The sequence below is a fragment of the Acartia tonsa genome, chromosome 10 (assembly GCF_053477335.1).
Source record: "Acartia tonsa isolate MP-2025a chromosome 10, ASM5347733v1, whole genome shotgun sequence".
Taxonomy (NCBI): domain Eukaryota; kingdom Metazoa; phylum Arthropoda; class Copepoda; order Calanoida; family Acartiidae; genus Acartia; species Acartia tonsa.
In genome coordinates this window covers 38,691,321-38,713,745 of record NC_137269.1, presented here as the reverse complement: position 1 = coordinate 38,713,745, position 22,425 = coordinate 38,691,321, and the positions used below count along the sequence as shown (strand labels likewise).

The following is a 22,425-nucleotide window of genomic DNA, read 5'->3' as shown; positions in this document are numbered from 1 at the left end:
ATATTTTAAAATGGCTTTTTATAGGTTATTTTAGGTTAGGTTAGGTTATATTGGGTTAGATGATTGCCCCACAGGGTTAGGTAATGGCCCGTTGGGTTAGAGCCTCCCGCAGGGGCTATAGATAGGAAAAAAGCTACTGTGAAAAATACGAAGAATCGCCCCATATAATGCGATGTCACGAAAGGGACTATATCCAAAAGTAATGTCCAGTTATGGTTTTTAAAAGCGAAGCTTTCTATAATTAGGGTCGGTCCGTACGTCCGTCCGTCCGTCCGAGATAGATAGCTTTTATTCGTTAATTTAGGCATGTTAGAATTGTCCTATCGATTTCAAACTTTGCATGATGTAAGGTACGATTTAGAAAGCGTAGCAACTCTATAATCATTACCAGAATGTCCGTACGTCCATTTTAAACATGTTGATTTTTCTACTTTTTTAACCACAAATTTTTATGTGATCTAATTATCCGTTTGATCTGATTTTTGGTATATTGATTCCTGGAACAACAAAGAACAATATTATAAGCAAAGCAACTCTATAATCAAGTCCTAAAAGTGTAAGTATGTCCATAAACATTATGCTGTATCAAGCAGTTTATCAACAAATTTACTTACAATTTTGCTTCGAATCTTATACTTCTATATTCTGATTATTCAGTTCAGACACTATACAAGTGTTAATGTCCGTTTGTCCTACCGTTTCAGTGCTTCGCTTTTATGGATGTTGTCATCCTTGTTTAACTAGGTAGCAGTAGGTAATAATTTCATTGGTATTTATATTAGTTATGAATTAATATTTTTGCCTTTCAGTTAAGCCTATAAATACTAAAAAAAATATTTATTTCAGATGACTAACAAAGAGAAAATTAACTTTCCTGAAAGAAGATGTTATTGATATGGTGCGAACATGCGAGAAAGAATTTAAGTTACATCACGGAGGGTATCTGCAGCGTGTAGGGGTGGTCCGTAGTTTGACATTTACATAATTTTATTTTTTTTTAAAGCGAAGCTTTTCTATGATTACGGTCGGTCCGTCCGTACGTCCGTCCGTACCTCAGTCACAGAGAGTTAGCTCTTTTTGTTATTTCAAACAGGTTAGAATTGTCCTATCGATTCCAAACTTTGCATGATGATTCCTGTAATAGTTAGGTACAATTTAGAAAGCGTAGCAACCCTACAATCAATACCAGAATGTCCGTACATCCATTTGAAACATGTTGATTTTTAACTTTTTTGATAACAAATTATCCGATTCTTCAGATTTTTTGAAAACTGATTCCTATTATACAATGTTATAAGCAAAGCATCTCTATAAACAAGTCCTAAAAATTTAAGTATGTCCTTAAACAGTATTATCTATTTATGCAGTTTTGCAACAAATTTACTTACAATATTGTTTGTACTGAAGCATTAATATTCTGCTAATTCAGTTCTGACAATCTACAAGTGTTAATATTCGTTTGTCCTTCCATTTCAGAGCTTTGCTTTTATGGATGTTGTCATCCTTGTTTAATTTTATTTAAAAGGGGGTCATTTAGAAGTTTATTTTACTTTTATCAATTTGTTTTATCTGATACTTTCCAAAATATGTTTTATTAATACTTTATCAATAAAAAGTAAATTTTTTGTAACTAGACCAAATATAATTAAGAATTAGAACCATAAATCTAAATACAAAACTAAAAATATCCTTGAGACATTCTATTCTGCAACCTTTTTTATTCATAAACATTTTTAATCAAGTTATTTTGTTTATACCTAGTGTGTGTAACTGTGTAGGTACGTCTTAAACTGACAATTTTTTTAGATTTTAAAAAGTTAATCTAATTTATTTTATTTTTATTTATTATTTTGTTGTAATTAAATCAGGGTAGCCCCTTTCGTGACAACACCCCTTAAGGGGAGTTTCTTTGTATTTTCACAGTAGCTTTTCTCCTATTTCCAGCCCCAAGCAATTTTGAAAATACGACGAATCGCCCCTTAACCCTTAACGGTCGGGGGGGGGGGGGCGTTGAACGCCCCCCCATCCGGTTTTTTCTATCTCATTTTCTGTGTGTGAAAGATAAAGAGCCCAAACTGCTTGACTTTTTAAGTATGGGTATGACACACAACTGAGAGTTGGAATTTTTTGAATATCTCCATCCTGGCGGGCACAGGATGCCAGCAAACCTGGCAGGGTCATCCAGGTAAAGAGCAAAAATATTTTTTTGACTAAAACAAAGCATTTTATCATACCAAAATACTAAAAAATCCTCTAGTAGTACATCCTTATATGAAATACAGGTGTTCAAGTCACTTTCAGGTTCCAGGTATGATCCTGCAGGTCCTGATCCTCCAGGTCTCCAGAAATCTTTAAAAGGCTCCTGTGGCCGCAATTTTTGACTTAGAGACTTCAAATTTTAAACTTAAGCTTTTCTTACATGTCTACATAACGTATTTAAATTTCATGAAGATCCGCCGCCGTTTTCCCGCCGACCGCCGACTGCGGCGGCTGGCAGCTGCCAAGTACAGCTGCGGCCGCTGAAATTTATATTTTGATATTTCTAATGTAAAATTTACATAAAAATAAACATTTTCTGGGAAAAAATTTTTCTTCTAGCTTCAAAAATAAGAAAATTACAGCTGTTTGAATTTTTTAAACAAAAAAAGACCTAAAAACAAAGGTTGTTAAATAAAAGGGTAAAGGAAGCGAAAATTGACTTAGACTTATAAAAGGTCGGAAATTCATTATCAAACAGGGGACTTGCACAAAAAAATTTAGCCCTCTAGCTTTAATAGGAACTGAGATAATTAGGGGGGGCGTTGAACGCCCCCCTCCCCCCCCCGACCGATTAAGGTGCGGCAAGGGGCCCGACTGTAAAGGGTTAAGGGGTGTTGCCACGAAATGGACTATACCCATAAATCATTTTTGATTCAATTGTTTTATATTTACCTAACAATTCTATTGTGATATGATATATACATATATGTATTATTTAAGTAGATTTTGTTGTTATTTTAATAATTTTTAATACAATTGTTTTAACTGATTCTTGTTTATTATTTATTACGATTTAGAAACCATAAAAACTCAATTGTTACTAGAAAATCCGTACGTCCATTTATAACATGCTCATACACATATAGTTAGCTGCGCTAATATCCAATAAAAAGTAGTAAGTTTTGTTTATTTATAGCTTAAGAATTTGGTTACCGATCCGATTAAGTTCTACATTTTAGGGAAGATGCATAAAGGTCCTGAAATCCTTTTAGACTGTTTTTATCATTAAAATCTTAAGATGGTTTTATGCTATTTTTCTACGCTAAATTCTAAAACTAATATTCTTTAGTAAATGAATTGCTACCAAGTTCTTTATCTTGATAATCAGAGGCTAATAGTAAAGTAGAATTTGGGGGATGGTGCATTTTGAATTAAAATTAATTAAAAAATGAATAAATTTCCAATAAAAGTTGCACTATCAGAAATACTCGTTTTATCTGGAATTATCTGGTTTTTCAACCTTAAAGTGTCACAACTATAAAATTGAATTAATTGCCCATTGTCCCCTCCCTTCCTCCCTGGTTTAAAACTACATGGCTTTTAACACTAATTTTAATATCTACAAGAATTTGTAGAGTAATAGAAATATTCAATGGGGTCCAACTTTGAAATATCTGCTAGACTTTATAATATAAAAAAATATCCAGATTGGTCCTACTGTGAAATAACAACAAGACTTTATAATACAATTATAAGGCTTCTTAGTTTTGCAAATTTGTATTTTTATTATAACTTTTCTAGATACCTTGTTGTCCGAGAATGTACGCAATTTTAAAAAGTACTAACTCTTATTTGATGAAAAGTTTCAACACTGTTATTTTGTACGCTTCAATCATTATTCATCATAACCCCCTTAAAAGTTTAAAGCTAACAAATGCCAAAACGAATGTATAGGCTTTTTAATTGTAAGAACACGTAGTACGAAATTATAACGCTAATAGCTATATAACAACTATTGTAAATAATGATTACTTTATCTATAAGTATTATTATTGGTTTATAAATGGCCAATTTATGATGTTTTTGTAAAACCAAAAAGATCCTAATTTAGCAAAGCATAATAAAAGCCATAATTGCAACAAATCTCAAGTTCAATATTTAGCATATCATTAAAAGCGCAGCTACTCTATATCTAGCTATTCCGACAGCCCATTGGTAAAACTAAAAGGCCTTGAGCAACTTAAAGACGAATTTTTAAAAGTTACAAATAACATTACTTAAAATTAAATAACAAAATGAAAAAGTCATACAAAGTGATTAACTGATAATCTGCAAATTTTGTCTGCAAATAGAAATGTAACATTGTTTCCACATAAAACCCTTCAAAGGGTCTAATCCATCATTTTAAAGCTTTTTTATACAGCGAGATGGAGAGAACATTGGACTGTAATTTTTTCTTTTTGTAGAAGTAGACTTTAAACTTTTAAACCAATATTCATCATATTCAGGTGTACAGGAGGGTTAATTTTGCATACATCAGTCATAAAAATTACATTTTCTTATTGGAAAAAAATCTCCTCTTTAAATTCTAACTTCTATAGTTAATACCAGCCAAACATGCTAAGCGAATAGAGTAACCGCGCTCAGCTTTCACAAAAACTGAATATTTTATTATCTATCTATCTTTCTACATACATCTTTTCTTAACTTATTTTCTGGATGGTTTTTGTAATCATTATTAGGTCTTAACCTACTTATATGTATTACTTCCTTTATCTATCCATCTAGATTTAAATCAACTTCCTTTTCTATCCATCAATGTTGTATTTATATATTTATCCTCTTATATAAAGTAGTAAGGATTGTATATATATTTGTTCTTTAAGATATTAATAACCACCGACCCCATTGCGTTCTATATTTTAGGGAAGTTCTACATTTTTATACCCCCAAGCCGCTAGTCTATCAAAACTATAAATAAATTACCCCTGCTGTAGATTAAAATATTGGCAGAAAAGTTTGGACACTGCCACTTTGAACTAACCTATCAAGTTTTATACCAGCGAATAACAGAGAACGTTTAAAAACTTTGGGTAACATAACAGTGTACTGTCCAATATCCCCTCCCTTCCTGGGTTTCATAATTCTAAGGAAATCTGTTGGAGTAACCCCATTATTTTCAAATCATCGACTATCTTACATCCTTTTTTACTATCATTAAACCTTCCTTTTTATTTTACTAGTGGATTCGCCCCAAGAGGTGGTTGATTGCACCCCCCCCCCCCCCAACCTTCCTTTATTTCGTCATGAAATTTAATTTTCTTTTGGGGGGTGGGAGTATATTTCTTAGGGAGGGCGTTACAATTCTCCTTCCTACTAACCGTTAAGAGACTTTAGCACGCATATATGTAAATACAATTAAGAATCTAATTACTAATTAAGTTTAAGGTATGCTGTATTAAACTTTACTGTTTTATTCCATTGAAATGTTTTCAGCATAATGTTACTGCGCTACTTATGTAGATAATTGTCCTGGTTTTCTAAATGAAACACCCCCCAACCACAGATTTTTAGTGGTTTTAAGTTGTGAGCCAAAAAGTTCATTAATATAACCAGGGAGGAGGGGGACAGTAGACTGTAAATTACACTGATACCCAAAAATTGCATAACAACGTATCTAATTCGGTGGATTGGTTTGTTCCAAACTGATAGTGTTCTAACTTTTTAACCAATTTTAATATGCATTGTCTTATCCCCTGAGATCCCTGAATATAACCCTCCAGCGATTATGGTGATGAGGATATAAAGTCATTTAGAGACGCCTTGTGCTAACAGGGTTGAACAACAAGGATGACAACATTAGTAACATCCAAGCTTAACATATAAAACGGTCAGACTAACAATCATCCTATGATATAAAACAGTAATGTTTTGTCTGAAGTTTAAGATCTCTAAAAATACTGGTCTTAATAAGTTTTTCTTTTCAGGATATCTTTGAAAATGTCTTGGGGCGGTTTTTGGCAATTTTCTTGACATCTTCTCCCGGCCTTTCATGAAGGCTAGGGGCGAAGCAACTAGTTGACAATTATGGAAGTAACAATATAAATATGATATTTAACAATATTTATTATATAAAACATAAATTCTGCATGAATCTATCAAACAATTAAATAAAGGCCGCTTTATAGGTAAGAGACAATACATTAAAGACTTGATTATAGAAATTCTTCGATTAAAACATTGGGCCTAAATGTCCTAAGAATCAATATTCCAAAAATCAAGATGGAAAAATAATTATAAATTTATAATATCAAATAAAAACTTGCTATTAAATGAAATGCTGAATCATGAATGTTAAAATAAGGTAAACAAAATCTACTCATATTTTGTTTTAAACAGCAGTTGATTATTATAAATAGTAGCATGCTAAAATATTATGAATAATGAAAGTAATAAAATATAAGGACTACATGTGTATTATTACTTTTCCTTTAATGACTGGTTTAAACCTATTTCCTGCTAAAACTCATCAATACCCATACTTATCCATAAGAAATGATTGATTAATATCCATCCTTTTATCTTTAGTTATCCAGCTATCTAATTATCTATCTTTCTATCTCTCTGTCAATATTGGAACGTGATTCATCATCTTTCTTTTTATCTATCTCGCAATCTACATACAGATACTGACATAGACGTCCAAGGGAGGGGTAAAGGGGTAATTATCCCCCCAAAAGAATTTGGGGGTGCCGTAGGAACCCCCATAACTTTGGATTTTCAATTTTTACCCCCCCCCCCCCAAATAAAAAAAATGCCTCTATGAAATAAAGATTACCTCCCCCCCCAAAAAAATAAAAAAAGCTTGGACGCCTCTGGATACTGAGTACTTTTATCCTTATATATGAAACAGTAAAAGTGAAAATTCAATTAAATTAATTCATAGGAGAAAAAGTTTGCACACTGCTAGTTCCAATGTTGGATCCCATTTAAAAGAACTTTGGGGACCAATACAAATTATAGTTCAATGTCCTATCCTACCAAGATATTTAATGCGACAGAAAGACAGACATTCATGCGAGCTATTTCAATTAACAAATATGACTCTCTTAACTATAAGATTATTTGATCGACGTTTAAAATGACAATTAAAAAGACCACAGACTTACCCATTTCTAGTGTATGTGTTTGTCCCTCTACCCATTGTTGAATCATTCGTTTCTTATGTTCATCCATGTATCCATAACCATAGATACCCTAAAATATTAATATTATAGTTCATTTATCTAATTTTCTGTCTCTCTGTCTGTAAAATTATCACTATCATACGCTCTGTTTGTTAGTCAGTTTAACTGCCCGTGTTGTTTGTCTGTCTGGCTGCTTGTCTGTATGTCTGTTTGTCAGTCTGTATCAGTATGTATGTCTAACAGTCTATATGTCTGTTTATCTGTTTGTTTATCTGTTTTTTTAATTATAAGTCTATCTATATGTCATTTGTTTGTTTGTCTGTCTGGATATATGTGTATCTATCTATGGATCTTGGACAAAGTAGATTCAGACAAAGTAGCTTCGGACAAAGTAGCTTCGGACAAAGTAGCTTCAGGACAAAGTAGCTTCAGGACAAAGTAGCTTCCTAAGAAAAATAGTCTCCAATATGGCCGCTGCGCTCGGCCCCCTTGTCTGCCTAGCCACGGGCGCTCGGCCCCCTAGCCTATAACCTAACCTAACCTAACCTATGTTATCCTCGGAACATTTATTTAGGAAAAATATCATCAAATGATAATACATAGGTGGTTTAGAATTTCGTGGATTTTGCAAAAAGGGGTTGATAGGTTTTTACAATTTCTAATATTGTTTTTACAAGTTTTAATAATGTTTTTACAATTTTTGGTTAGGTTAGGTTATAGGCTAAGGTGCCGAGCGCCCGCGGCTAGGCAGGCCAGTGGGCCGAGCGCTGCGGCCATGACCTTAATAACAGTGAAGGCTACTTCTTTAGGAAGCTACTTTGTCCTGAAGCTACTTTGTCTGAAGCTACTTTGTCCGAAGCTACTTTGTCCAAGATCCTCTATCTATCTTTTTACCTGAGTATCATTATACTGAACTTGTATGACATCCTGTTGACCGTCAGGTACAGAATCTATCCAGATCTCCTGTTTGGCTGTTCCACCTGAAAATAAATCAATAAATCAATCAATCAATATAATACCAATCAATTTATCAAAAAAACATATCATCAATCAATCAAATTGGTAAGAAGGCGACATTCGATTGGATTGTGTCAAGTTAAAGATGTAAACAATAATATTCACGGCTAAATTTTCCATTTTAATTCTGCCAAAAGTCATCAAAGTGAAAAAGAACTTATTTGGATGCTATGACGTACAGCAGAAAGAACGGACGGACATACATCATAGAGTAGCTTTGCCATTAAACTAACAGTAACTCATTCAATGAACATGCTTAAAAAAAACAAAAGAAAAACGCCTAGTTGTTCTAGGTAGACTTGTTATTATAGGCAAAGGACACTTCGAGTTTTTGTTTTATTAATTTAAATACAAAATAATGCTTAGTCAATATTATGTCAGTAATAACTTTTTTGATGACATATAAACGACATTACTAATTCAATTTACATAACATCAAGTCGATTATTGTAAGCTAAGGCCACTTTTATGAGATGATATAAAATTAATAAGGACTTAATTAACAGACTTCTTTTACCGTCTATTTTAAATAAATCATTAGGAAGCTTTTCAAGCATTTTTAGAGATCTAAATTGACAACAAACAGATAATATAATATCTATTAATATTCTAACTTAAAAATGATAAAATGGATAGTTTCTTTTTATGTTCTATTCAAAAAAAGTTTTTTTTCACGTTTTTCAAATTGTCCTTGTTCTTATTACATAATCATAATTATACTAAAAAACAAGAAAAAATATGTTCAAAGTGAATAAAAACCAAAGAATTTGTTTATTGTATTAAATCAAAGAAAAGTTAAAAATTAAGAATTAAAAGCCCTTAGGGTCCAACAAAAAACTAATTAATCGTATCCTTTTTTTTTCATTTTGTAGACAATTTCATAAAACATTTTCAGAATGATTAACCATAAATGGCGCAGCTACAAAATAATAAGAATGTCAAAAAAATTAAAAATTCCTAATGGGAAATGTATTTTAAAAATAGAGTATGGAAACCTAAACTTTATATTATATTCGTTGAATGTTGAAAAATACGCACGAACATTTTTTTTACGTTTCCTTAATGAGCAAAATTTTACATTATGTTCGTTCAAAAAGATAAAATTTTATGGGAAATTTTTTTCTCCATTTCAATCGCATTTACTAAAGTATCAAGTTGTATGTATTTTTGTTCTCTAATATCTCCTAAACAGTTAATTCGATCGTTTTATGATTCTATTAAGATTAGCCTTTGTCCTGGGCAGGTTTTAGGCCATTTGGGGGTTAATTAAACACCTCAACCTTTCATTATAGGTACAACTCATTTACCTTTTTTTCCATACATTTTAGAAAAAAAATAATATTTTTCAAACCCCCTGACATAAAGCTAGACATACATCACCCTAAATTAGCTATTGTATCCCAGTTAGGACTTTCATTTGATTAAAGTTTGATCAACCCGACTTTTATAGCACAGCTTCTCTAAAAGAGGGTATGAAATCAAGCAAAACTGTCCTAACTTATATTCAGTTAAATCACCTCTCTTAGATATAAAACCTTATTATAATTAGATATAGTAAAGCACTGATAATTCCCCCCCCCCCTAATTTTTCTAAAATAAGGAGATAGGTTTCAGTGCTCAACAAGGTTCTTTATGTGAAAGCGCACCTCCCCCTCCGCTCTATTAAACCTCAACATCTTCAAAGTCTCTACTGTATTTATTATCCTTATGTCTTAAGTATAAAAAAATATGTAATGGCTCTTGGTAAGTTCTTGCAAAAGCCGCATAGCACAGTGAGCTTTTATGTGCATAATTTACAAAGAATAAAAATTGTTACGAAACACATAAATCTACAGTATGGTTATTTTTTGCGGTTACAGTCAATTTTTATTCATTTTTAAGCAAATGAAATAGAAGTCCTTTTTCTCTATACATTTCCACAATAAAATTAAAAAATAAAAAGGTTGTAGTTAAACAAAAAACGATTGTATGGAAAATTGAATTAATAATTTAGATTGATAATTTGTCAGTTATTATCACTTTTATTTAATGTCATATTGTCGACATGTTTTGAGTTAAATTATCTTAAAGTTATTAATATGTCAGCGATGACCACTCTTATCTAATTAAATAAGTATACATAAAGCATTTAGTTGTTGATATATTCCGATTTTTGGTATTACTTACCCAACAAATAAGAACAATTTTGTCCTACAAACTTCTTTTTAAATCACTGTGTATAAAATGACTTTAGAAAATTAGTTGTTCTTAATTTCTAGCAATTTTTAAAGATTATTTTAGCCAAAAAACTCTTCTTGTATGTACAGTAAGAACTTGTAAACGGCTGGATTTAGTAGTTTCTAGAAATATGACCCCGAGAAAAGAAACCTTTACCCCTCCAATATTTTTTTTCTTTTCTTATAACTAAATTAAATTACTATCGAGGGTGGGTGTTATATATACCTCTATAACCTTGTAGGGACAAATCCTTTAAACCGACTGTTATTGTTACACTCCTAATGAATTTAATCGTCCTTGTACTAATAAGAATTGACTACAAATTCTTGCAGCAAAATAGGAACACTAAATTACCTAGTCAGTATGAAGTTGTAGGTGCTTTAGCAAAACTGCAGAAAATTTTACACCCGCATTTCAGTGAGTCGCAAGTATTTAATTTACACATACTTGTAATGCATGATTTTGGCAAAAGTAAAACGATAAATATATTTTGTGCTGTGATCAAGGACTCCTTTTGCGAATTAATAGAGGCTGCACCTAGAGGCTCTTTATTCGAAGATTGAAAAAACAGCGTAAAATCATCACATTACTTAAGTCTTATAATAAAAAAGCTCAGAACCCCTTTGGGAATTATGTAAAGATTCTTTTATGACATATCAAATAGGAGTTTTAGACTTGTTTTTTGGTTTTTGCATAACCAAAGGAACACCTTATAGTTGTAAGACAATTGTAATAAGGACATAATTTAGAACTTGACAATGAAATCATGAAAAAAGAGAAAAAAAATAGTGACACATCAAACACAATGGGATGGTGCAACATTTTTTGTGCAAAAATTATTTATCAAAAGAATTCCCTATACATATAATGAGTGTGCAAGATACTTGTTTATTGGTGGATTTAAAATTTTGAATTTGAATTTTTTAAAGGATTATGGACTATAAATTGATGTACATCCCGAATAATGGTAAACCAAAATTACACATTTTGTAGAATAAAAGTATAGGGTGAAAAGTATTTATACTACTTGTTTGGAACCAACCAATTAAATTTAAATAAAAGTACCCATCATTTTTGAGCCAACGAATAAGATAACGTGGTTATAATAGTATAGCTTACTTTCCAAAGTAAATGGGGGGGGGGGGGGGTGGAATAGCACCCTACACTTTTACCTCTAGTTTAAAAAGAAAAAAACATTTTTTTTTCTTTTTAAGGAGTTATAAACCTTATTTGGATAGATAACCATACAGACATTATGATTCTTTAATATAAGAATATGAAAATTTTTAAAATTTTTGTCCTTACTTTCGGTTAATAATCAATTGTGCTGAAAACCAGTATGAAGTCAAAATTAAAGGCTTATGACAAAAATGTATTTTAACTAGAGCACTTAATTCAGAGATAGATAGATACACATATATAAAAGCAAAATAACATGGTATAGTGCCTTCATTTGATAAGTAAACAAGGATGACAACATCCATAAAAGCGAAGCACTGAAACGGTAGGACAAACGGACATTAACACTTGTATAGTATCTGAACTGAAAAATCGGAACATAAATGTATAAATGTCGAATCAAAATTGTAGGTAAATTTGTTGAAAAACTGCTTAAAAACAGGATAATGTTTATGGACATACTTACATTTTTGGACTTGATTATAGAGTTGCTTCGCTTATAATATTATTCTTTGTTGTCCCAGGAATCAATATAACAAAAATCAGATCAAACGGATAATTAAAACACTTGAAAATTTGTTGTTAAAAAAGTAGAAAAATCAACATGTTTAAAATGGACATACGGACATTCTGGTTATGATTATAGAGTTGCTACGCTTTCTAAATCGTACCCAACTACAACAGGAATCTTCATGCAAAGTTTGAAATCGATAGGACAATTCTAACATGCCTAAATTAACGAATAAAAGCTATCTATCTCGGACGGACGTACGGACGGACGGACGTACGGACCGACCCTAATTATAGAAAAGCTACGCTTTTAAAAATACAGTAGAGCATTTAATAAAAGTCCTAAGTAACTTAACAAGACGGACAAATGAACAAACATACATCCGCTGATAAAAGAAAAGTTGTGCAGCTAATGAGCAAGCAAGCAGTTTTTTTTTTTACAGACAAAAGAACATAAATCTTGAAAATTATGATTATCCTTATATTTACTTTACATAAAGGTCATTCTTGTTATTCTTGAGATAACGAAAGAAAAATAGATAGATAGATAGATAGATAGATAGATAGATAGATAGATAGATAGATAGATAGATAGATAGATAGATAGATAGATAGATAGATATATAGATAGATAGATAGATAGATAGATAGATAGATAGATAGATAGATAAATAGATAGACAGATAGATAGATAAATGGTTAGATAGATAAACAGATAGATAGATATCTAATTGAGTAAGGTATGACATAGTTTGTTGGGAATACTTGGAACTGACTAATTACCTATTTAAAACTTTTACCAGAAACAAAAGACGAGGGAGGGGGGGGGAGGGGGGAGGACCAGGACAAAAAGGTCATATAAACCAACTAATTATTGTACAATAGCATTCTGCAAGTTTAGTTTTACTGAATGTTTGTCTGTTATTAATATTTAACGATTTTGTTTATTATTCTCCAAACATAATATGTAAAAAAAATTGTGCCTACCCTTCCCTCTATGACCAACACTTTTTTGGGGGGAGGGAGTGGGGCATTATTAGTCAATTAAACGAAATTTAACCCCGTGAAAAATAGCCTTAAACTTATATGGATATTTTAAATTTCAGTGGGAATAAAACCTTGAACACAAATAAGATGCACAGACATCCCCCTACTTAATATTATAGAGTTCTATCAAATTATTGTAGAAACATATATTTAGAAGAGGAGTGAAAACAAATTAGTAACAAGTACCAAGTTCTTACATAACTACACACAGCAAACTTTCAAAAAAAGCATTGTCAGAAATTTTGTTTATCCTCAATGGATATTATGGAGATACGGAAAAAGTCATGCGTGACGTCATTGAAAAACGTCAATACAAACAAGGATGACAACATCCATAAGTAGCGAAGCACAAAAATCAAAGATGGGAATACGTACAAGTAGATTTAAAGGGTATTTATTAAAATCAAGAATAGATTTATTGGATAAAATAAACACGAAACCTTGCTTTATTTTATATGATGACGATGGTCAAAGTAAATTACATTAAAGATGCAAATAACAATAAGAAAAATTATTTTGATCCTGATATCCCAAAAAAGTTGGATAAAAAAAAACAAAGATATGAGGAAATATGTAAAACATATAAAAATAGCCAAAAACCTGATAAAAGGCAATCTGGCTGCTATAGTTGTTTTCTTAAAACGACAGAAAATTAAATTTTTATATCCTTAACTTTAAAAATTTGGAAAATCGGACCATATACACTGAAGATATGGAGAAAAATGTGAAAAATATAAAAATAGCCTAAAACCTGCTAAAAAGGCAGTCTGGCCGTCATGGTTGTTTTCTTTAAAAGGCGGGAATATTAATTTTGATATCAATAATTGAAAAAATTTTGAAAATCGGACCATAAACACTGAAAATATGGAGAAAAATGTGAAAAATATAAAAATAGCCTAAAACCTGCTAAAAAGACAGTCTGGCCTTCATCGTTGTTTTCTTTAAAAGACGGGAAATTTAATTTTGATATCTATAACTAAAAAATTTTTGAAAATCGGACCATAAACACTGAAGATATAGAGAAAAAAGTGAAAAATTTAAAAATAGCCTAAAACCTGCTAAAAACAGGTCCGACCGCCAATGATGTTTTATAGTCAATTGTGCTCCTTAATGATGGGAATGTTGTCAAAAAATTTCAGCATTCTATCTTTTATAGGAGCTGAGTAAATCCCATTTCCCCCATAGCGTTACGGACTGACGGACGGACGGACGGACATAGTGAATTATAGAGTAGCTTCGCTACTAAAAAGAAAGAATGAGAGAAGTGGGAAAGAAAATTCCTAAGTAGTAGATGGATTTAGACGTATTTTTATGAGGTTACATAATACACTTTCCGTATCTCGGGATATTATATCAAATTATTGTCAATTGTTATTTACGTAAAAATACATTATCGAGTAGCGACGCTACTGTATTAATGACAAAAGCCCAACCTGAATTGTCAGATTTCCCAGACGAGTTGGTCGACGGTTGCTTATATCCCGCCACTTTGCCGTACAGCGGCATTTTGCCGGTTGTATTCCGTGGAAGAGACCCGCACCGCCGTCCGCCGGAGCCACTTGACGGCGGTCGGCGGACTGGCGTGGATAATTGACTGTTGCCGCCGCCGTTGGCGGTCAAAGGCGGTGGGACGGGTGTATGCGCCTGGCTTGATCCTAATAAAATTAAATATTATAACTCTTATTTTCAACATAATAATATAATACATAACACCATATAATACAGTAACAGAATGTTTGTCTATGTGTCTTGCTAACGGTATTGTTCTGACTTACTGTCAAGCTTATCATAGGTCACAAAATTTTTTTATCTTTTGTTTTGGGGGAGGATTTCTTAATGTTGCTTTTCCACAAATTGCCTGACGAAGTTTTTACCTAACCACGGTGGGATCTATACCTTCGAGGCCCTAACTCTTTGGGGCTACCCATTACCCTATATAACCTAAATTTACTAAACTGACCAAAAGTAGCAAACAACTAAACGAACCACCTCCCCCCTCCCCTTATCATAATATTTTTACCGAAAATAAAGAAGGCTGTTTAATGCTCGACAAGGAACTTTGAGGTAAATTGTTAAGTATCTAGAAGAATATAAAATTTATATTAACCTGGAGACTGAGACGAGCCTAGACTAGAATAGCGGGGCGAAGATTTTCTATCCAAAGATCTGTACTTGGACAGGGGTAGCTCTGCGCTACTCCCCCTCAATACACAGGACATCAAACCTAGATAGATAGATAGATAGAATATGTGAATATTTTCTATAGAAAGATCTGTACTTGGACAGGGGTAGCTCTGCGCTACTTCCCCTCAACACACAAGACATCAAGCCTAGATAGATAGAATATGTGAATATTTTCTGTACAAAGATCTGTACTTGGGCATTGGATATTGATAGATCGATCCTATAAAATTTCTTAGTGGAATCGTTAGTTTAGCCCGCTGAATGTTTTACTTTATTAGAAACATGAAAATCTGGCGTAAGATCCAAGTAGTATTACACCAATTTCTAAATACCTCTATGATCGCCAGAATTGAGTGTGGGCAGATAGACGGGCGGTGATTCCATATCCGTTCCATCGTCGTCCCGAGGTCCCAGGTAGATAACTGTATCCGTTGACTGTTCACTGCTGGAGGGGTCAGTGGAGGTGGTCAGGTCAGAACTTGTGTATCCTAGATAGATAGATAGATGATAGATATGTAAAGAGATAGACAGATAGTTAGATAAGAGATAATAGTTAGAGTAAGACAGAGAGTTATAAATTTCCTATTGTAATGGTTATAAGATTTTTTGTATGTAGCTTAAGATTTCAATAACTACTGATAAGTTCGCCATTTTAGATAAGCTCCATTTATTTGAGTGTTTATAGGCTATTTACTGTCCATCCCTTTTTCTTTGAAACTTCAAAGTTTTTAAAATCTGTAAAAGATCTGTTTTAAAGCTTTTGTGCAATCTCAATTTTAAAGATTTTTACAAAATTTCAATTCTAGTGTGTAGATATCAACCTAAAATTTACCAAAACAAGGATGACAACATCCATTAAAGCGAAGCACTGAAACGGTAGGACAAACGGACATTAACACTTGTATAGTATCTGAACTGAAAAATCGGAACATAAATGTATAAATGTCGAATCAAAATTGTAGGTAAATTTGTTGAAAAACTGCTTAAAAACAGGATAATGTTTATGGACATACTTAAATTTTTGGACTTGATTATAGAGTTGCTTTGCTTATAATATTGTTCTTTGTTGTCCCAGGAATCAATATACCAAAAATCAGATCAAACGGATAATTAAAACACTTGAAAATTTGTTGTTAAAAAAGTAGAAAAATCAACATGTTTAAAATGGACGTACGGACATTCTGGTAATGATTATAGAGTTGCTACGCTTTCTAAATCGTACCCAACTACTACTGGAATCATCATGCAAAGTTTGAAATCGATAGGACAATTCTAACATGCCTAAATTAACGAATAAAAGCTATCTATCTCGGACGGACGGACGGACGGACGTACGGACGGACGGACCGACCCTAATTATAGAAAAGCTTCGCTTTTAAAAAATAAGCGTAACTGCTTGCTCGCTCATTAGCTGCACAACTTCTCCTTTGTCAGCGGATGTATGTATGTTCATTTGTCCGTCATGTAAAGTAACTTAGGACTTTTATTAAACGCTTTACTGTACCCAATAGACAGAAACATTTGGTTACACAATCTTTGTCTATAAGTATGGGCCTGTTTATGAGCAATGCATTATCCCCTCTATATAGAGATAACGGACGGACGGACGGACCGACCCTAATTATAGAAAAGCTTCGCTTTTAAAAATGTGGGCCGTCTCAATTAAAACTTATGAAGGTGTAGCAAGCCTGCTGAGCTGTTCTTCTAAGAACTGCCAGATGGAGAGAGAGAAATATCGATAGATAGATAGTTATACCAGGTAATCTCGCCAGCCTGCTGAGCTTCCTGTTCTCCTCAGAACTGCCAGACCCAGAACCGCCAGAACTACCACCAGTCTGAAACAAAAACCTCTTTAAAACTCATTTTTAACTTAAGAAAATTGTCGAATATGCTAAATTAGACGAACATTTATGAAAACATTGTTGTAGCGAGCATTAGGGCCATTCAATTGACGAGATAACAATTGAAAAATAATCCCCTTTTGAACCTAGAGCCTTCTTATGCTAGGGAAACAGCCACCAGTAAATATATAAGAAACTGTCTATGTAAATTAGAGCACACACTATTGAGTTATTTAGTTGCTGCGCTTTTGAAAACAAGGAAACCCAAAAACTGTAAACTTGGAACTGCACTAAATAACCGAAAAACCACATAATAATAAAATAATTATTATGTAGTATGAGTAGATAGATAGTTTAACAGTTATTTTTCAATTGCAGCAATGATACTTTTGTTGGATGTTCATACTGTCTGTAATTGGAATCATTATTTTTTCTCTACCTCTCTGTCTGTCTGTGAGGAAATGTCTCTCCAACCGATATAGTTCTTCTTTTCAGTGAAGCTTCTTATAAGTTCTGGGAAGGATTTATTCATTTTGGGGTTGTGTACTTTAACCATCTTCAGAGAAAATTTGCCCCAAGCTTTTTTTCTGTCACCTCTCTCAATTTAGAGGTATTTAGTAACAAAGCCACTAGTTATTAAAAAGCAGATAAACTGATTCTATATCATGCACCACTTTTTACTGTTTTCAATTTTTAGGCAATGATATAGTTTAACTTTTAATAGATAGTGGTGTTTGCAAGGAACTGTAAATAAGACCAGGTATCTTGAGGGATAAGACAATGGACAATAAATGATGTTCATCCCCAATGCTGATTAACGATGCTGTACGTATTGGTGCAAAAAATGGGGACAATTTTTAAATTGATTTGACGGGGCTGTTTATTTACGTCACAAGTGAGGGGAAAGAAAAGGGAAGGAGGAAAGAAACCCCCTAGAAAAGAGATGGGGGTATGACGTCACACGCCAAAACAATTTGAAATTTATCCCCATTTTTTGCAGCAATACGTACAGCATCCTGAGCTCGATCTTTAAATCGTTTATAGGTGATTTAAACCGGGGCGATTCATTTGGCGCACCATCAAATTATTAATATCAATCTTTAAATCGAATTTGCATGGGTGATTTGAATCGGGCAGTGGCGCGGGCCCGGCGCGCCAATGCCACTCACCGAGTGGCATTGGCGGTTTAAATCGGGGTGATTTATTTAATAAATAAATATTTTTTTTAATTACTTTAATATTTTATTGCAAAACTATCGTGAAAACATTTTTATAGTTATTTTTAAAATAAATTATATATTAATGTTTTATATAAAATACTATACTGACACGGTATTTTATATAAAATACCTTACTGACACTGCTTAAGTAATAAAGTTGTACTGGCGCGGATCGATATTTTAGTGAGTGCGCAAGCGATTTAACAACACCGCACCGAAAATCTTTTAAAAATCAGGTGCGCTGTGGCTTACCACCAGCGCGCCTACATTTCACCTCTGAATCGCCCCGATTCAGCGCGGCATAAAAACGATTTAAAGATCAAGCTCTGATTAACGAAATTATCCTTTTACTAAAATACTTTTGGGCAAAGAAATAGACTGAAACCATTGTATTATTTATTGGTATATTTCCTGGAAAACAGCGGACAAACAGACAACCATACAGACTTGTTTATATAATAAATGTTGAAATTAAAAATGTAAATAAAACAAAGGACTACAATTTGGTCAAAATTTGATTCCATGTTTTTATGTATTCTTTCTATCTATCTACCTCTATTCCCCTAAAATTTGGCAAAAAGAATTAATCAAATCTATCTATCTATCTATGTATTTTAATCCTTCTCGTTAACTATCTATGTGTATAACAATCGAATAGCCTATCTTTCTAACGCTCTATTTATGCCACTAGAATTTTTCTAAATAGAACAAATCTAATTTTCTATCTAATCTATCAAATTCTATCTATCTAAATATCATTTTTTTTAGCTATTTATCTAACTACATATCGCCTAAAATTTTAGAAAAATAATAATATATCTATTTTTAAAACTTGTATCTATCTATGCATTAATTATTTTATCTATCTATCTAACTATGCCCCTAAAATTTGGCCAAATGAAAATGACCTTCGTGTCTATGATTTCGATGGGAAAAACGTACATGTAAAAGTTCATACCTGTTATAATATCGACATGCTTTTTAAAATCATAGTATTGACTATATTAACAAAGTACCAAATAAATTACATCATTTACTAAGTATATTTGCGATTACTTTTATTTAATGAAATCTTCTAATTTTTAACATGTACACAACGGCCTGCTATAATGCATCAAGATCCATGACAGATCTATATAGGAAATAAACGTCTATAATCGAGCTCGAATTCTCCAAAGAAAGAATGTTAAAAACTCATAGTGCTCCAATAATCCCTATTAAATTCTCATTGACCAGAACAATAAGACCTATTATTCTACTTTTAGCATCATTAATTCAGTTTTTTTGAATTATGTTGCTATTTGAATAACATTGAAGTATTTGATTTCTATTCATAACACAGAAAATTTAAATTTATAATATAGTAAATCTAAGAAAACTTAGTTTTAATATAAATTGATTCGTGCGACACTCCCGTAATGTGGTCTGATATTAAACTAAACATTTTAACCCTTTCAGGCCGAAAATTTGAAATGAAAAATATTAGGTGTATATTCTTTAAAAATGTTTTAAAAAATGAAGCAAAACGTTATATCGTGTATTGTTACATTAGATATAGATAAAACAAAAAATTACTGAATAAATCAGTTAAACAGATATTATAAAATAAGACGTTAAAGTCGTAATCTTTATGTGCAACTTAATATTTTTAAAAGAAAGAGAGAGAACGGGTCGATAGAGAGAAAGGGAGAGAGAGAGAGAGAACAAGGGGATAGAGAAAAAAAAAGAGAGAGAGAACGGGGGATATATATATAGAGAGAGAACAGGGGGGTAGACATAGAGAGAGAGAGAGAACGGGGGGATAGAGAGAGAAAGAAAGAGAGAGAACGAATTAGGGGATAGAGAGTATGTGTGAGTGTGAAAGAGAGAGAGAGAGAGAGAATGGGGGGATAGAGAGAGAGAAAGGGGGGGGAGTACATATTGATTTTTTGTATAAAATAAAATTTGTGTAAATATATCATTAAATAGCTTAAATACAAGATATTTTATTTGGACATACTAACGTGATAGAGCAGCTATGTAAAGCAATGGTAAAAAATAAAGATTTTGACTTTGACTTCATTGAAGGACATAACAGTTTCAAAAATCTTATCGTCGAGTTTGAATTCAATAGGACAATTCTAATATGCCTAACTTAACAATCAGAACTATCTGTTAGGGATATTCGGATGGACAATAAACATTTCTTCTACAGTAATTTTATTTATTTCAGAGCACTTAAGACAGAAAGTAAAACTTCGCTACTAACATTTACCAGATAAATAAGGATGACAAAATCCATAACTATATAAGCTCTTGAATTAAAAAAATAAAAGGCAAAGCAAATGAAAGCAAAAAGGGTGCACAAAAGACAGACATACTGAGTAATGTTACTTAGTGGTATTTGATATACCGATAGACCAACAGACAATATCATTCTTAGAGTATACTTGCATTGGTCAGCAAACATAAAATAAGCCTTCTGTCTTAACCCTGAAAGATCGGGCCCCCTACAAATTCTCAATACAACGGATTTTATAGCTTAATATTTGCATCAGCCTTCTATCTTTCCAGTACGGATATTTAATATTCTCAAGAACATTACAGAACAATGAACAACGTGAGCTGTAGGCTAGTATCTATATAAAAGAGAATGGATGAGAGTGTGTCTGTACCAACAAGATCTTGCTAACCACTGGACCGAACAGGTTCTTTTTTTGAGTGAATAATTGAAGGTTTTTTTTTTTGTCTATATTGATGAATGGTAGATTAACCCAATCTAAAATAAATGGACAATATAAATTTGTATGCCCCTCCCATATTTCTTTTTATTAAAAAACGGGAGACCCACAACTTTTTTTTATGTGCAAAAATGATCAAGTATCTACTCAACACAAATATTAGTCGCTTTTTTAAAAATACCTTTATCTCTGCAATCTTATACAATATGCTTTTTACATTTTTATGAGCGTAGCTACTCCATAATTCAACTTGTAGAACTTCATTTCCACAATACATGGTACAATATGTCTATCTGTCTGTTTGTCTGTTTGGCAAATCTCTCTAACCAGTGGATCAATTGGGTAGTAATAAGGCCGAATACGGTACGTCCAAGATTTTTTATGGAGGTAAAATGAGGGTTTTGAAGATTTGTAGGAGGTAAACCACCCTTACCCCAACCCTTATATAGACTTGTTGAGTACCTGTCCTCTTGAGATTACCAAGTTTCAGGTAAACCAAAACAACCTTTTGCCCTCAAAAGATTAATACCATATAAATAATTGAAGAAACAATTTACTTACAAAAAATGGATGTTGTCGTCTTTGTTAAATTTTACTTCTTTGTTAAAGGGGTAGTAAAATAAGGGTGTCAAAAATAGAGGGTTGATTTAAAATTTTTTTTCTCATGTCCAGAAATATCTCGCAAACGATAAGTCTACAATTTTAAGGAAATCTTCACATTGGTTATAGTTAAGTTTTACAATATTTTTCATGGGTTATATTTATTTTGACTCAAGGTTTTTGGCCATAAGATAATACATACCTGACTCTCCAAAATTCCCTCTTGTACTTTTTTTGGTAGGGGGGGGGGGGTAGATATACCACACTTTTCTGGGATCTTGCTGCGTCAAGTATCAACTGTTGGGAATATCAAAGGATGACTCCATGCAAAATTTGAGCCGGATCCGGCCAAAACCGGCCGTGAATTTTATAAAAAACCGTTTTTTTCCGGTTTTTAGGGGGTATCTGTAAATCGATTTAGCTGGAGCAAAACCGGTTAGAGGTACAAAAAATTTTACTTCACATGAAATTTAGCTAATGCAATTGCCTACAAAAATGTACTTCATCATCAACTTGATTGGACAACTCGGCGTTATCCTGTTACAAAATTTTTTATCAATTTGAAAATTTGAGTACCCCCCCCCCCCCCCCCCCCGACAGTCTGGATAGTCTGCGGGAGGAGGAAAAGATTTGGACACGGGAAAAAGGCAAGCTTCAATTTAATTCAATAACGTGTCCGTGCTGTGTGGGGAAGCCGAGCGAAGCGAAGCGAAAGGGGTAAACA

The 22,425-nt window shown here is 32.7% G+C and overlaps 1 protein-coding gene across 2 annotated transcripts in view; it reads right to left on the bottom strand.

Annotated features, from left to right (window-relative positions):
• The window catches only part of LOC145330026 (uncharacterized), a 107,049-nt gene that overhangs the window by 37,327 nt on the left and 47,297 nt on the right, over positions 1-22,425 (bottom strand). For both annotated transcript variants that reach the window (XM_080174561.1, XM_080174562.1), the window contains exons 11-16: positions 17,077-17,155; positions 15,653-15,808; positions 15,244-15,360; positions 14,570-14,791; positions 8,061-8,146; positions 7,149-7,236 (exon numbers count right to left, since the gene is read on the bottom strand). In XM_080174561.1, the coding sequence (XP_080030687.1) occupies positions 7,149-7,236; positions 8,061-8,146; positions 14,570-14,791; positions 15,244-15,360; positions 15,653-15,808; positions 17,077-17,155 (748 nt within the window). The remainder of the gene's footprint in view (positions 1-7,148; positions 7,237-8,060; positions 8,147-14,569; positions 14,792-15,243; positions 15,361-15,652; positions 15,809-17,076; positions 17,156-22,425) is intronic.